This window comes from Saccoglossus kowalevskii, chromosome 3 (assembly GCF_978046115.1).
Source record: "Saccoglossus kowalevskii chromosome 3, keSacKowa6.1, whole genome shotgun sequence".
In the NCBI taxonomy this organism is placed as follows: Eukaryota; Metazoa; Hemichordata; class Enteropneusta; family Harrimaniidae; genus Saccoglossus; species Saccoglossus kowalevskii.
The window spans coordinates 18,723,905-18,741,683 of NC_140643.1; the positions used below are offsets into that span (position 1 = coordinate 18,723,905).

The 17,779-nt window shown below is 33.6% G+C and overlaps 1 protein-coding gene across 1 annotated transcript in view; it reads right to left on the reverse strand.

The window, feature by feature from the left end:
- LOC100375385 (hepatocyte growth factor receptor-like) overlaps positions 1-16,897 on the reverse strand; it is a 61,644-nt gene extending 44,747 nt beyond the window's left edge. The window contains exons 1-2 of the mRNA XM_006820892.3: positions 16,832-16,897; positions 14,452-15,353 (exon numbers count right to left, since the gene is read on the reverse strand). Of these exons, the coding sequence (XP_006820955.3) occupies positions 14,452-15,286 (835 nt within the window). The 5' untranslated portion in view covers positions 15,287-15,353; positions 16,832-16,897. The remainder of the gene's footprint in view (positions 1-14,451; positions 15,354-16,831) is intronic.
- Positions 16,898-17,779: the final 882 nt, after the last annotated feature.

Genomic DNA, 17,779 nt, shown 5'->3' on the forward strand with positions numbered 1-17,779 from the left:
GGTTGAATTTTGGAAGAATATTGAAAACAAGCAGCCTATCGGCTGAGATAGCTCCGCTGTTAGCAATGCACATTTCAATTAAAGAACTGAAGACATGATTAGAAAATGAACAATATGAATAGTATCAAAGCAATCAGACTTACAGTTTTTAACAAGAAGTCGAAAATATCACTTTTTACCAAAAAATTACAAAAATATTCACCAAAATAAATTAATTAGAGAATTGAAGATATCATCACAAAACGAACAAATCTGAGAGAGGTCCACATGTAGTACCTATATATGTAATATCAAAGCAATCAGACTTACAGTTTTCAACAAGAAGTCGAAAATATCACTTTTTACCAAAAATGACAAAAATATTCACCAAAATTAGAGAACTGAAGATATCATCACAAAATGAACAAATCTGAGAAAGGTCTACATGTAGTATCTATATATGTAATATCAAAGCAATTGAACTATTGGTTTTTAACAAGAAGTCGAAAATATCACTTTTTACCAAAAATTACAAAAATATTCACCAAAATTAGAGAATTAAAGATATCATTACAAAATGAACAAATCTGAGAGAGGTCCACATGTAGTACCTATATATGTAATATCAAAGCAATTGCACTTGCGGTTTTTAACAAGAAGTCGAAAATATCAGTTTTTACCAAAAATGACAAAAATATTCACCAAAATTAGAGAATTGAAGATATCATCACGAAATGAACAAATCTGAGAGAGGTCCACATGTAGTACCTATATATGTAGTATCAAAGCAATTGGACTTGCGGTTTTTAACAAGAAGTCGAAAATATCAGTTTTTACCAAAAATGACAAAAATAATCACCAAAATTAAAGAATTAAAGATATCATTACAAAATTAACAAATCTGAGAGAGGTCCACATGTAGTACCTATAGATGTAATATCAAAGCAATTGCACTTGCGGTTTTTAACAAGAAGTCGAAAATATCAGTTTTTACCAAAAATGACAAAAATATTCACCAAAATTAGAGAATTAAAGATATCAACATGAAATGAACAAACCTAAGAGAGGTCTACCCAAGGTACATATACACCAAGTATCAAAGCATTTAGGCTTGTAGTTTTCAAGAAGAAGTCGAAAAAGTAAAACATTGACACGGACGACGACGGACGGACAATCACTCATATGATAAGCTCCGCTCGACAAAGTCGACAGCGGAGCTAAAAATACTGAATTAAAAAATCTGAAAAGTTATATAAATATAATATTGCTTTTTGTTAATGGTGGGATCCAAGTTGTGAGCGTCGATTGTTGGGTGATTGTCGTTCGCCACACAAACCTAAACCACCGTCCCTCAACACCGTGAGGTGCCTACACGAACGCCAGAACGCTGTGTTCTCAGTGTTGTTACTTTGAGATGGATTGCGAACTTCCAACAAAGAAAACATGATCTTTAAATACAAGATATAATTGAGGGATTTAATGACATAAAAATGCAAAAAACTATGAGTCACAGGCAAAAACGTATGCCACCAATAACAACCAGTGTCCGGTAGCGGCAGCTGACAAAATTGCAGTGCACCCGGGTAATTGCCATCTGTTTCAAAAAAACACAGGACAACGCAGGATTCGACGACGATATATGGTATTGTAATTCTCCACTATGGATAAATAAATACAGGAGATGATGAAGGTAATTTCGAAAGCTACAGATTTGTGACAAGTGTATACCAACCACTGTATTAGAGCAACGGCGTGCAAAGTCTTTCGGCTGGAGTTGAGACAAGGCATATCATGTACGTGTCACAAAAACGATGCGAAAATCCGATCTTACACCATCAAACTTACTCCAGAACAACGACAAAACTTGTCAGTCATACTGTCACAAAACTTTGGTTATACCAAAGGTATCCACGTCAGATGTTGGAACTGAGGTCGCTGTGCCGGTCGCCGTACATGATACACCGCGTCCCGCCGCGTCTCAAATTTTGGTCAAACCAAGTACTGCTGAACGTCAAATATCCACAGTTACAAGTAGTATGATGAGTCACAAAACCGGTTTATTTCACAACTGTACTTTCAATGGGCAAATTACAGTCCAAATTGTACAAAAACCGGAATGAAAACGTGGAAAATCCGTTGTTTAAATGATCCAAACTGTACACGACCCTGTATTTCAAATCGCGTTGTGCGTTAGTAAAAGGTCAGAAAGGTTATTTTTTGTTACGCTAATTTGTGTGTTTACGCTGCTCTAATCAACGTCGATATGTTTCTTTTTCATGTGGAATAAAAATTAGTTTGTATTCAATTTGAACTGTGTTGCGCATGTAATTTTTGTATGCATTCAGCGTACAACTACATACTATTCTTATAAATATTCATGTTCAAGGGCCATAATCATGATCTTTTAGTAGATGAAAGTAAACTCTTTTTTTACTAATTTTATCGAATTGTCAATATACTGGTATAATATAATAGCAATAACCCCCGCCAAAGTTGGGTATACCACTTGATATTGCACAATTCACTCCATATATGCACTCGCCTGCGGCTCGTGCATACATGTCGTGAATTGTGCAATATCTCAGGGTATACCCGCCTTCGGCGGGGGTTATTGCTTAAATATTCAATGTCTGAAATTGTCACTAGTGAGTCTGACAACTATATAAAACAGAAATTGAAAAAACAAAAAACAGATTACACTTGAACTTAAAAGTTTCATCTCAACGACCCTCAACTCATCATCATAAAACATCATTTTTGAAACTATCGTACTTTCATTTTACCAATGTGAATTTCATCCTTAGATTGTCACACAAATATGAGTTTCAATCTCGATTTTGATAAATATGAGTAGTGTTCAAGTACAGGTCAAGATTCAAGCTGATTTAGGCTTATCTCACATGTTTGCATTTTGGCTAGACCCAATTATGTCCACACACTGGGAGGGTCAGTCCTTGGCACAGACTAAGGAGCGCCAACAGTCGGTGACCTTTGTTAAGCCGCTGTTTACAAACACAAAATTTCTGCTGCTTACATGTTTTGTTCTAATTTTGAGGCGACATGCAAATTTATTTTGTCTACGGTTGGAGCTGCTGTATGTTCTACTACAGTGACCTGATCAGTGTGGAAGTGTGTGCGGAGTAATGACTGGTGGGGTTGACGGTTTTTGCACCCTAGTCTTGCTACTTCCGGGAAAGTCTAATATAGAGTCGTTATATGAACATGGGACAAAGCAACATTCCTCTAAAACTTCAGATTTGTTTAACTAATCAATTTTTGTTCTTAGATTTGAACTTTTTTTTTTTCTTCAAATCATTCGTCTTCTAGGTTGTGTCTTTGTTACGTCTGAGCTCGGTTGTCATTTGGAAATGAAAAAGTTGCATATATTTGATCACGTGCATAATATTCATACCCAAAGGTCGCCAAAGAGGGCTCTTAGCCCTTGGCTAAGTGCTTGCGCACACTTCATTAGCCCATGCTTAGGGTCTGGACTGCGTCTTAAAATCTGATCAGATTTTACTTAGCATTCCTTAGCCCGTGCTAAGCTTTCACAAGGGCTAAGAAATTTGACCTCTTAGCCCCTGCTAAAAGAGCTGTGCGTGAACGCAACTATTGTGATTTTTATTTTGTTTATTAATATTGAATGAATGCCGACAGCTTAAAGATTGACGGTACTGATATGCTTTTCGAAAGTAGCTTTATTTTTTACATTATTGATAACATCATGATGTAGGTGAGATCTTAAAATTCAGAGTGTGCAATTACTATTACAGGTAATGTCTATTGATTTTGTAAACACATGCAACTTTGCTCTTTTAGTAGCACACATAGAAGCTTACATAAATTATAGAGGTACATTTATGTCTATGGAGAAAATGAGTCAAACATGTATTTTAATAATCTACCATTTAATAAATGCAATTTGAGGTGAACGATATGTGTGTCTACTGGAGGTGCACTTCTAATATTAGAAATAAATGAATTTAAAAAAAAAAAAAGTTTTCATATGTATCAAGCGGAAATATTGCAACACAAACCACATTTTAATTTAAAACTTCAACAATATTTGATTACAGGACATAACGTACAATTGTAAGCATCACTTCTCTCATTGCATCATTTACATGTGTACATTTCGCTTATATTTATTTTAAGTCTGGCCTGGACAGAAAATGAAACAAAAAGGATGTGCAGCTGTGAAATTTCTGGCATAAAAATGAAACTGTTTTGTAGTTTTATACAAAAATATTACATTTTACATTCATGTTGCATTACAAGTTTGAAAATTATGAGTGATTTTGTCTATGTTAATAGGAAAATAAATTTATAAAGCATCAATAGAGTTCATATTCATATTTCAAATTTAAAACAAATTATTCACAAATTAAGACAGAAAATATTAATACATGTAAATAAATGTGTTTTTGACAAATTCTAAACAATTTCAAATTTTGTAAAAAATTTAAATTACAAATGTACATTAGTAGAGTGATCTTTAGAAGTTAATTAGTGAGTCTATATATAAACAATTATGAATTAAGCATACTCCTGGTAATTGATATTTTTATGTAAAATGGATATGTCAAGAACTCAGATTACAAAAATGTATGTTAAAGATTAGATTTTTTATAATGTCATGGTTCAGTCGGAAGGAAGGAATAAAAGTATAAAGCAATTAATATATCAGGAATTTCTCTAAGGCCAAAGTAAATGTATTAAAATATTAAAATAAAAATCTCAGATTTATTTGAATAAATTACAGTATTTTCAAAACAAATCACTGTGTGTAGATTTTGATCCATTCTGACAGAACAACCACACTTAAACATCACTCAACAAAGCACTTTCCAATAACTGACAGAATCTCTTAAGTTGTGTATTCATTCACTTTTTTTTTAACAATTTGAGAGAAATGGGTTTGCTGAAAAGAACACAAGCATCTCAGGGGAGCGAGAAACAATTTTGACCATGTTATTCAAAAGCAGGTGCAAAAGCTAAACTTTCTGGAAATTACAAATTCCACAGGGGGTAATCAGATAACGCTGAAAGGTGAATGAGTAAATTAAAGAGGAGGCAATATTCAATTTCAAGTAAACTAATAGTGAATAAATATTATGTGTCGTAGTAGGCATCAGGGAATTTCGAAGTGTACTTGATCCGGTGAATTTACGGCTACCGAGAGAATTACGTAGTGGCCATTAGTAACCTCAGGTTATCTACTGGGAGGTTGAAGCCGTAAGTCAAATACACGATTTGACAATTAATGGACGATTTCCCAGTTGGATAAACTTTATTGTAGCATGTGTTAAAATCAAATTGAGTGTGGCAGGTTTAAATTAACACCTCAAGTTCAAAAGCAATTTGGATACTATCCAAGTTTATCGTTAATGGGCACATATCGTGCCATATCATATTACATGTACTAAAAACTAAGACTTTATGACGTTACAGCGGGCAAAGTAGCTGGTCTTCCCTTTAACAATCCGACATCGCACATTTGACATTACACACAGCGTGTATACAAATTTTGGTTACACATTCCTAACAACAATTAAGGAAAAGCTGTTTTTTCTATTGAACTATAAAAAATTTGACAAAGACAAACATTTCAGTTTATCCATAGGGCATTTTTCGTAGAAAAGCAACGGCATGTACTAAAATGTACATGTGGAAGCATAAATTTTTATTATGTGTCACCCAACTGGGTGGCTTTTTTTTTCTCACTAAAATGTTTGTGCAATATTTAACACACTGGCCCAGCTGTGGCCATTTTATTGTTTGTATTTTATCAGTTTTGACACGAAATTTTAACGACTTGTCAATTATTTTACTCTATAATAATATATGCTGATATTATTGAACTCAAGTTTGCAATAATTCCAAACTAGCAGCCTGTTGGCTGAGATAGCTCTGCTGTTAGCAATGCACATTTCAATTAAAAACTGAAGATCTCATTAGAAAATGAATAATATATATAGTATCAAAGCAATTGGACTTGCTGTTTTCATCAAAAATTCGAAAATATAACTTTATATCAAAAATATTCATCAAAATTAGATAATTGAAAATATCATCATGAAATGAACAAATCTGAGAGAGGTTCACATGTAGTACCTATATATGTAATTTCAAAGCAATCAGACTTTTTAACAAGAAGTCGAAAATATCACTTTTTACCAAAAATGACAAAAATATTCATCAAAATTAGAGAATTGAAGATATCATCACAAAATTAACAAATCTGAGAGAGGTCTACCTGTAGTACCTATATGCATAACTTAAAAGCATCAGACATTCGGTTTTTAACAAGTCGAAAATATCACTTTTTACCAAAAAAGACAAAAATATTCATCAAAATTAGAGAATTAAAAATATCATCACAAAATGAACAAATCTGAAAGAGGTCGACCTGTAGTACCTATATATATATATATATATATATATATATATATATATATATATATATATATATATATATAGTATCAAAGCAATCAAATCTGCAGTTTTCAACAAGAAGTCGAAAATATCACTTTTTACCAAAAATAACAAAAATATTCATGAAAAATAGAGAATTTGGGATTTTGACATGAAATTAAAAAATCCGAGAATAAAACATCCAAGGTACTTGCATATCAAATTTGAAAACATTATGACCTGCAGTTTTGAAGAAGAAGTTGAAATTGTAAAGTTGATGACGACGGACAATCAGTAATATGAATAAGCTCTGCTGTCTTGACTTCGTCAACAGCGGAGCTAGAAAGAGGAAAGTAGGTGTGTTTTTGCAAAAAAATCCAACACGTCAAAGCGGCATTCTCATTGTTCGGCAGCTGACAATCTCGCTAATTATTACCATAAATACTTGCGTGTAAACATTTGCCACAACTAGAGGGGCACAGCAGAATAGACCAGTCCGGGTAATTTCATATCAAAACCAAAATCCTTCTTGAAGGTACAGTATCATATAAAAAAAATGTTTACTGCTTTTTGATGGGAGACAAATTTTGTGAGTCATTGAAAACTATGACATTTTGTAGCGGTTGCAATTTCTTAGCAGCGAAACAACTTACAGTAGTTAACCTTTTCAGTCACTTCTCGATATCAGTCTATAAACCAAACAATTAACTTATTCCCTTAGGTGTGTGCGTTTTTGGACAGGTTTTACTTATAAAACACACAGGGTAATATAAGAGATAAGAGCATACACAACTGTCATGCATGGAGCGTTCTGAGGTGGGATGAAGATCCCATTGAAATCCCACTAATATACGAAGGAATTCATACTTCAGTGCAAGTCCAACATTCATCAACCAAACTTGAACTGATCGACCAACAAATATGAAAACTAAGTTCTGATTGTAGAAACTAAAATGATGAGTCAGATATTTCGTGAATAGTATACAAAATATTGGTATACTGTAAGATTTTGTATCACCACAATTGCATACCCTTTTTTGTTAATTCCATCCACCCTTGATGGAACTTTTTTATTCAGGTAAATGTGAAACCTGACCTGATCACAATTTGTTCACATGTTTTCTTCCAGGTAAATATTTTATTTTTAATGTGTGTTATGTTTGTACTTTTGTACCGGTAGTATCTTGACTACATTGTAGTGCACCGAATTAACGGCGTATTAAGTTACAGCCATTAGAGCCTACCTTGTTTCTTCACTTGCGTTTAATACCAATACACAAACGCAATAACTGCATTTTGTAGAACTGTTCGAATGTGCACAATAAACTGCCACAGTAGTTGTGGCATGCATCTACAGTGAAAACGCTGACAAAACATTTGAATTACTTATCAAATGATTATTAACTGTGGACAACAGTTTTAACTAACAACTCCATATACAAATCTAGCAGTAGCAGTACAGAGCACTTTCAATGTAAATTTCTGGCCAAATGAGGAGAGTTCTCAGAATTAATAAAAATTTAATATCATTTGACCTACAAGTGTATGACCTTTATGTACAGATAATAATCTTTACTATTAAATTGTATGACGTTACCTGATCCCACCTCACCTTAAAATAACTAGAATTCATTATTTATCTCCATAACAATTACCGTTACAAAATTAGAACTATGCACTGATACAATAATCAGTCAGATTCTGTTTCAATATCAATTTAATTTGAAATAGCACGCAGACTTGCTTGTCCTAATTTCAGAATAGTATTAATCTCAGAATGCCATAATGTAGACTTTTTCAAAATTCATGATGGTAAAATTTTACATTTTACAATATTTTTTTATTAATTTTAGATCAAATTGTGCTAATGGCTCATTTTTGAAAATAAAATATAGAAGAAGTCATATAGACTTAACATTTTGTGAAAAGTGACCAGTTGACTTTGGTGATCAAAGGACTGGTGTACCGGTACATTAAAATTGTGTCCACAAAAATTAATTATGAAAATCTGAATGAAGGAAAAAATGTTATTGTAGAAGCCCGTGCTTTATGTTTTTTTGACCTTAAAATTAAATAACAGATATTTACAGAAAGTTTCTGGCTTTTTGGAGGGACATGTTCTGAAGCACAGCAGTATTCGGACAGAGACACAAATTTCTATATTAAATTTATATTGTCAAAATTTCCTTATTGATTTTGTTTTATGTGAAAATTTGAGGGAGGTGAGGCTTAAAAAATTCTACACAATGGAGCATATTAAATTGTTTATGAGGTTATGACAGTAAAAAAATGTACATTTGAGCAATAACATACATTGTATTAAGCATTTTCCCTCACAAAATTATTTGAACATAAACATGTTGCAAGAAAATGAAATTTTATGGTTACATATTTGAGATCAAAAATAACGCAATAAATTAGAATAATTCTGCAGATGATAAAAAATTTAAAATTTACAATTCTCATAAAAAGAGCACCCATTTAACCAGATACTAAAATATACCACCCAGATGTGTAACGGGCAATAATGCCCATCAAACTTCTACCGACCTAGTATTTTCAACGGCGTTAAGTCCAGCAACAAATGCCAACATTAAAACAATTTAGCGCAGCTGCCAATCAATTTGGATATCGATGCCGAATATTTAATCGGTAATAAATATATCAGATGAGATTCCCAACATTATTATAACGTGAAGTTTCAATTAATTTACATCAGACGACATTAACGCCATGTGCCAGACGCCTGCTTTCGCAATACGTTTCAGAGCCGTCAATGAATTTCCCTACTTATCAATGACTCTCACCTACACACAGCTTGGATATCTCGTTTATTTAAATTACGAGCTATCATCCTTATACACACAGGAAACGTTTAAACAATTTACTGTAAGTCTGTAAGCATTCCTTGATGACTCATTCATTAATTTTCCGTGCAAACCAGCCGTGTAAGCATTATTATAACAGGATAATTGATCCTCTCCATTGAGTGTAATTGTAATGACCAAATTGAGGGAATTTTTAGAAAATATCAATCCACCAATTTTTGCAGGTTAATGTATATTGTTGTATAGTAAAAATTAAAACTCTTTGCATATATGGTGATTTTTTATCTTGAAAATTAATATTTAAGTGGATCTAAAATTAATTAATTTATTAATTAATAAGTTTAATTAACTATGAAAAATAAAATATCATTGTTCTGCCTTCTGTACTTGTGATTGTAAATCCAAATGTCAGAAAAGCTACAACAACTGGAGAGCAATGGATTTTTTCTTCCAAGCAGACACTAAATACTCAAATTACTTTATGTCCGCCATACTGAATGGAGCTTTCAATCTTTAATTACAGGTGGATGCTATTCAATACAATATACAATATTTGTTGTCATAGAATTGATATCAGGAAGGATACACGTCTATGTACCCTTTACACTGTATGAGGAGGGGTTTACAGTTACTGTACTGACTTGACAATGAACAGTTGTTTTGCTGCTAAGCAATGATTTAATGACATTCTTTACAACCTTAAAGAAATTTTCACTGCTATGGTACAATGATTTCTATGCAATTAAAGTATTACCAGTGTTCAAATTACTTTATCTCCGCCATACTGAATGGAGCTTTCAATCTTTAATTACAGGTGGATGATATTCAATACAATATACAATATTTGTTGTCATAGAATTGATATCAGGAAGGATACATGTCTATGTACCCTTTACACTGTATGAGGAGGGGTTTACAGTTACTGTACTGACTTGACAATGAACAGTTGTTTTGCTGCTAAGCAATGATTACAACCTTAAAGAAATTTTCACTGCTATGGGGTACAATGATTTCTATGCAATTAAAGTATTACCAGTGTTCAGAATAACCACTAAATGTACATATATAAAAAGAATTGTATGGTTGGTTGGAGTTCTGACAAGAATTATTAGAAATTCACTGTACAGTAATATGTGCATAATTTTCACAGCCATGCCATGCCGGTTTTAAATACATATTACACAAGACTTTGAATTTTATGAGTGAACTTTCAAAAAGATATTTTCTTTTCCTTTGCTCAATTTCAATTCAATTTAAAAAGTGTAAAATTTGCACCGTATAAATATGTTTTTAACACAAGTTACCAATTTTGCATATTGATCTGGGATTACCCCCATTGCATCATGGGACATCATCATCTACAAAATTGTTTACCTATAATGTCTATTACAATTATAAACTGTTAATTTAATTTAAATTACAATGAGCTTAAGTAATCACGGCTGAGTGACAATTAACATTCACATTCTAATGGAAGGTTATGAAGTTCATGGTGGGTCAAAGTTTAGATCAAAGGATTGAGATTCTGAATTCAAAAAGATTCTATGATTTTATTAATAAATTATGGTCATGTATTAGATGTGCATCTCCAACACAATCCCATATAAACCAATAATAACATTTGTTTTATACTGATATTACTTATTTTGAATAACAGAATATTTCCTAAGCACTGGCACTACCGGTACAAATAAAGCAAAGACAGTACATAACAAGATGCAACATTGTATTATTGACAGAAGTAGTTTCTGCTTTTTCAATTTATTCATGCATTGATATTGCTCCATAATTGCCATAGTGATATAACGTTTAAACTATATTGACTTATGCGACTTCATACTTTTTGATTTTATCACCAACATACAGTCAGTGTATCTTTAAGTGTAATGAAGCACCCATACTGGTAGATGCATTGAACTATTGTCCACAATTTGGGTACAAAAACAGAAGGTCGCAGTATCTTGATCCCCATCAGTTAAACACAAAAGCCATGTAAATCAAGTATTTATCTAGTCTAAAGGGGGTCATAACAAGTAGACATCAAACTAAAACTGCCAGCCAGTAAACCACGGAGAACACTGTGTAATCATAGTAAAGAATCCAGCCAATCAAAGTGTTTGATGCCTTAAATCTTTTCTACAGTATTCAATTTTACAATTGCCATCCACCGGATTTAGCAAGCCGGAATAAAAACCTGAATGCCCTTTTGATTAATGCCCGAAGCACTCTAGGGTGAATTTTAAATTATACATAATCGGACCCCACAAGAATGATTAGCAAGAGCGTAACTGAAACATAACAAATTAATTTGTAACCATCAGATGAAGTTAACACAATGTCTGATTATATTAACAGTAAATAGCAGTAAATAGGACATTTTGTCTCTTTTTCTGGCTGGGCAAATAGCAAGCATTAAATGTTTCCCAGTGTCATCACATCCATATGCATTGCTAGACGACTAACTGACTGACGAGCAGTTATAGTTAATTATACTTTCAGATAGTGATCGTGCAGATATCGAGCGTGTTTCACGCTTCATGGACTAACATTAATAATGTATCAGTGTTGACAATTTTCATAAATCAGTCAGGTTGTGATTCTGTGTGTTCTGTACTGGGTTTTGTATTTAATAATTATGCATAAACATGGATAATTGTCATGCTGGAAGTTTTTTGTTTCTTGAAATACTGGTAATATAATAGAAACATTGTTATCTTATTACATATTTTGCTCCTGTTCTGTTACAATTCTAAGGAGACAGGTCAGTACAAAGGATAAAAATTGGAGGTTACTCAAGGGCAACGTCAAACAGTTAAAAAAATATATACCTATATAATTCATGCAACCAGTTTTTTTTAGTATGCGTGATGTAACACATGATTGAATATCGGAAGCAAATTTCGCTCAAATACAAAAAACAAGTACATGTATTCTCAATACTGGTTGGAACAAGTACACCACATATTGTCTGAGTCAGTAGAAACTGACCTCTATCACAACTTGCATGCAAGACTATGCTCAAGAAAGATTTGAAAATTACATGTGCAGATCACATGTGTGATTTAACTTTCAGTAAAATGAGAGCAACAATATTGAATAAATAAATAAGGTCTCTGAGTGGTTACATGTTTATTGAGTAAACAGTTCATCGCTTGCCATTTTCATTTTTTGAAATAAAAGGTACAAGGAGAGAAAATAAATTGTAATGTTGTAATATCATAGGTTGATGCAATGAGTGTGTTGTGCTAGTTATTTCTTATTTATTACTTGCTTGAAATGGATTATAAATCATTTCAAAATTTCTTCATGAAATCTGCGAAACTTAGATTAAAAGTACCTATATTTAGTTACATACATATGATGCAAACGTCGTCAGTTTCATGGGAGACAAATCTCACTTGCGTTTTTCAGACTGTTACAATGTAGTAAATTGCAATTTTAAATCAGTGAAACAATGCAAGCTGAAATACATGATAAAAAACAAAACTTTTTATTTGGGAATGAAATTTAAGCAAAAACTGGCTCATTTTTAGGGAGTACCCAACTTTTCTAATAGTATTGTCAGAACAAAGTGTACATGTACATGTAGTTCTAAGTTGAATTGGCACCATCTTTAGGACTTTCAACTGAAGTGATGACACTGTTTACTATAGCTATTTTTTTTTTCTCAAAGAGGGAATTCAGCTTATTGGTTCTAAATCTATGAAATAACCCTGCTTTAAGTTTTTCATATAAGGAGAATTTAATTATTTTACAAGACCCATTTGCATATGTATGATTATTTTTTAAATTGTAAACTAAGTGAAAGAAACAACAATCATTTAATTTTGATAGAAATTATCAAAGCCACCTGGTATTTATATATTTTCAATTAATTTTACCTTCACAGGAACAGCCAATTGTAGAGGACAGCCAATTGTTGTATTTTAGAATAGTGTTTATTTGGTGTTAGGTACTCAAGCCCACGTCAACATTTTCGCTTTCAATACATGTAGTTACCAATACTGCAAGATGACACGCCCACTTTCACACACACACATTGTAAACTTAACCTTTTAAGTTCATGAATAACAACCGTGTTGGACGTCAACTACAAGGATTACACTGACTGTATTTCTATTTCTGATCACCTTCCGGTGTTTAGTATCGACAAACCTAGTAAAGTAGTGGAGATTACCAAAACAAAATGACACCCACCCACTCAGTTGACTAAGGGGGCATTTACACAGGTGGGTCTGGACAGCAAAAAGTCTATTCCTTATAAGGAAAAAAATCATACAAACAGGAAAACTGATATTTGATAATCTTCCGGATATGTGTGTAATTTTACTATGTATTTTTAACCAGTACAAATGGATATAATATGGGATATGTTTAGTCCATCACTAATTTGATCCACGTGCTGATGAAATGTACACTATGAAATCTGGGTCAAGTAAGCATTGTGGACTGTTCACCATTACTGTATTATTTCTACTGACTACACACAGAAACAGCGACTAGACAGAGTCCGCAAAATTAATTAAGAGTTCATTAACTTCAGTGAATAGTAATTAGCACACGATATATCTTTTAAATTAATTATAGTACCAAATAAAAAAAAAATTTAATTTAAAAACTTCCTGAATTGTAAAGACAAATACAAACTCAGCAATTTAATTAAATTCAAAGATTCTGTCAATCAAATAGCTATATCAAAGTAGATTACAAAACAATACAACCATCCAGTCAGTAACCTGCGCTTTTTTTTAATTTGATTAAATATAGTATATGTTATACACCAGCGTGAATTTCATTCATAATTATTCAATGGCTATCAAATTACCGGGACACTTATACTGTAACGATTAATCAAGGTGTAATATTGAAGAGTTGGAAAAATGCAAAATATGGAATTAAAAATCCAGTTTTGTTCTTGGTATTTAATCCTGTTAGTTGTTAACGTAAATGCTTGGGTTTGGGTATTAATTGGGTTATAAGAGTCGACTTGGAAGAATCAATTTTCTTGAAATTCTACCTTTCTATTTCAAATAATATGTACCACAAATAAATCAGCTCTAATTTGCATACCGGTAATTACTTATAAGATCATCATGTCAGGTTTCTAGTATTTTAAGTCCCAGGAAGGGTGTATTGTTGTATGTCATTGTAAGTTTCATTTAGGAGAAATTACACCTAGTATATCGAACAATTATTTTATTAGATTCAACACAAATTTTGTGTCTCTTACCTTTGTCTTGGTTACATATTCTTATAAGTCTTGTGTGATAACTGGCGACATCAACGTTTATCCTTTGAACCGTTACAAAATAACTAAAGCCTCCGCTACTGAATCCGTAAATGTATTTAACTTTGTAAGAGTCTCTGTACTCGTGCCTGATATTTATCGAGGTGTGTCGTTCATAATCATAATCGTCATCGACTGCTAAATGGAATGCCCACTGACCGAACAGAAATTCAAATCGCTTTGTAGACACCGCGTACTGCGTTGCGAGGCTTTCTGGCCTCCCAGAGTTATAAGTAGCACCAACATAAAGAGCAGTAGCATTATTTGGAGGACCCGGTGCGAAAAATGCAACGGTCGAACCAGTTGTGGCGACAAAGTCATTATTGACGTTGCTAGAATCGTATATTCTTCCCTCAGACGGTGATATTCGATTGATGTTGTGGAGCTCGCAAGTCCCCTGATATGCATCCCCGCATGTGAGCAGCTTATTGATCTGGTAATCAATCAGCAATATTTTATTATTGTTATGTATTTGTCCTTTGTAGTAATCGCACTGGCCCTCTGGAAGGCATCTTGGATTGTCAATTGCTGGACCAGTCACATGCTCTAACTTCATCTGCAGCTCGGGAGTGAGATGATAAATGTTGTTGGTCGCTCCTACGTAAACTTCACCCGTGTTGTTATGTACTATCAGATGCTGAAGCTCCCATCCTTCTGGCGAAGTGAAATTATATATTCCATAACTCGGAATGTAGCTCTGTCCATAGATATTTTGTAACGTCAGCGCAGTCGCAAGTAATAAAAGTTCAAACAGATATTTGACCATACTTAACGTCATGATCCTCGTTTTAAAATATAGAATACAAAAATAAAGAGCACCATTCAGCTTAATATTCAAAAGTTTCCTGTGTGGTAAAAACAAAGATATTAGCAAGAATTAATTAATAAGGAACCAGGGTATACAACTTGTTTGATCTCATTTATATAATAGTGTGGAACCATTGGACCAACAACAAAAAATCTGAGGTGAAAACAAAATCTTGGAGAACCAGAAACAGCACAATTTTATGATCAGTCTAAATGTTAGCCATTAGATTATGAAAATCACATATAATGCATGCATGATGCTATATATATGCGAACAAGCTAGGACATTAGCAGAAACAGCTCAGGACGGACACTACCCATTTTTTTCACAGAAACATTCATTTTCAAAAATATTTCTAGAAATGTACATTTGTCTAATGATCTCACAATTTGTATGACCTTATATAATATTCACCCAAGATATTTTCATTGCATTTACATTGTAACCCCACTGCATACCGAGTAATACATATCAAGAGTATAAGTCCTTGATATTAGTAATCATGACATCTAAATTAGAGATAAATAAATGTTTGAATAGAATAGAATAGAATAGAATAGAATAGAATAGAATAGAATAGAATAGAATAGAATAAAATAGAAATACTACATTTAATCTCAGCTTGTAAATGTCTATAATTTTATCGAATTGCGTGGTCTTGTGATAAAACAGTGTACACTGAGGAAGGATCTCCCACAATAAAAAAAACTATCTTGAATTCACTTCACATCACTAGTAAACGTGTCAAAGAATCATTTGATTTAACGATCGATACACAATTCCGTTTAATGGCAATCACTAGAGCAAGGAAATAAAAATAATATTTTGATATATATGGGTCATACTCTATTCCGAAACGGTATCCTTGGAAACGTCATCAGCACAGAAGACACCCCGGGCGTTCACATCCACACTGGAGAGTGAGAGGGAGAGCGTTATGTGGATTACTAGTACTATGAAGTTGCCGCTGATTGTTAGGTTATACACTTTCCGATCAAGCGTGGAATCGCGACTATTAGATTGCATTCGTGATTCTATTCACGACATATCTGTTCAAGCAACGCGAGGAGTATTTGTAAATAAAGAAATGGGACACAGGAGTGCCGATGGCATTACCCGGAAAACAGGATACTGTGTCTATCTGAGGGACTGTGTGTGTAATAATAATAAACATCGCAATGTGTACAGCTCCTATATATAATAATAATACCGGGATGTCAACACCCAATATTGACAATCAAAATAAATGACCTATGGACTTGATGTAGAGAGTAGTAATAATAAGACTAGTAGAGTTACACTGAAACGCACATATAATCCGGCGATTGCGGGCACAATTGTCACCATCGCATCACGACGACTATCGAACTTTGAAACTTTTCAAGTCCTACCTTGTTTTCAATATCTGACGAGTGACAGGCACTGCCATGGACTAAACTTATAAGATATATTGTAAGTAGCAAGACTGTGGGACTCGGGATGCAAATCGTTGGTAAAATCAAACTTATCACTCACCTGTGTCGCGAGCGGACCTGCTCAAACTCGCCGCCATCGTCAAAATGGACTGCAGCCGGAAGTGAAATTCACAAGTAGCACACCTAAAACAATGACGTCACTGTGCAAATCCCCTGTTCAGATTCCGGTAATCGTTTGCAAGTTAATTTGCATATTCAACTGCCGTGATTGGTGAATAATTACCGCAGTACGAGTTATTCAAAATTGCTGGTCCCGACTGCGCGTGGCATATAATTTACAAAACTCGGTGCATAAATGTACAAATAGTTTCGATGATATTCCTGACAGTCATATATTCTGCACACAACCACCTGAGGGCTGAACATTCAAATAAATCGATCAGTACTATTTAGTATTGATTTCCCCGATTCAAGAGCGCTACCGTTACCACGGATGTAAATGGCTATACTACACCCGTAACCTAGTAGTTGTGAAACTGTCAATGTTCACTCGTATACCTTGCCCCAGTTCGCAGCTTTGTCGTACTTCGCATTTCCTGTTTTCAAAACGTCGTCGCCTATTGGTAATGAATGATTTCATAATTCAATCGTTGGCGATATGATGCAATCAACACATCGCGGTGTTGTCATCAATACACAGCTCAATAAATATAGCACCATGGCGTAGATATGGCCACCCCAGGAAAATCAATACAGTATTAATAGATGGCGCGCGTCTTCTTTCGAAAAAAAGACGTACCGGATACTGCCACCGGATACTCGGTAGTGGTAGTATAAAAGAGCGCACTTCCAAGAAAATGTTGACTGAGATTATAAATAGAATATAGTAATATAAAAGAGTGAATAAGGCAAGTATCTGTTGAATCTCAAAGGGGGCTGTGATTTTGAAACCGTAAAATAATAACAATCTAAGAGATTCACTCACGTAGGCTACGTACTTTGTTGTTGTGGTTAATAATCATACCTCTTTCACGGGAAAGTCGGTCGA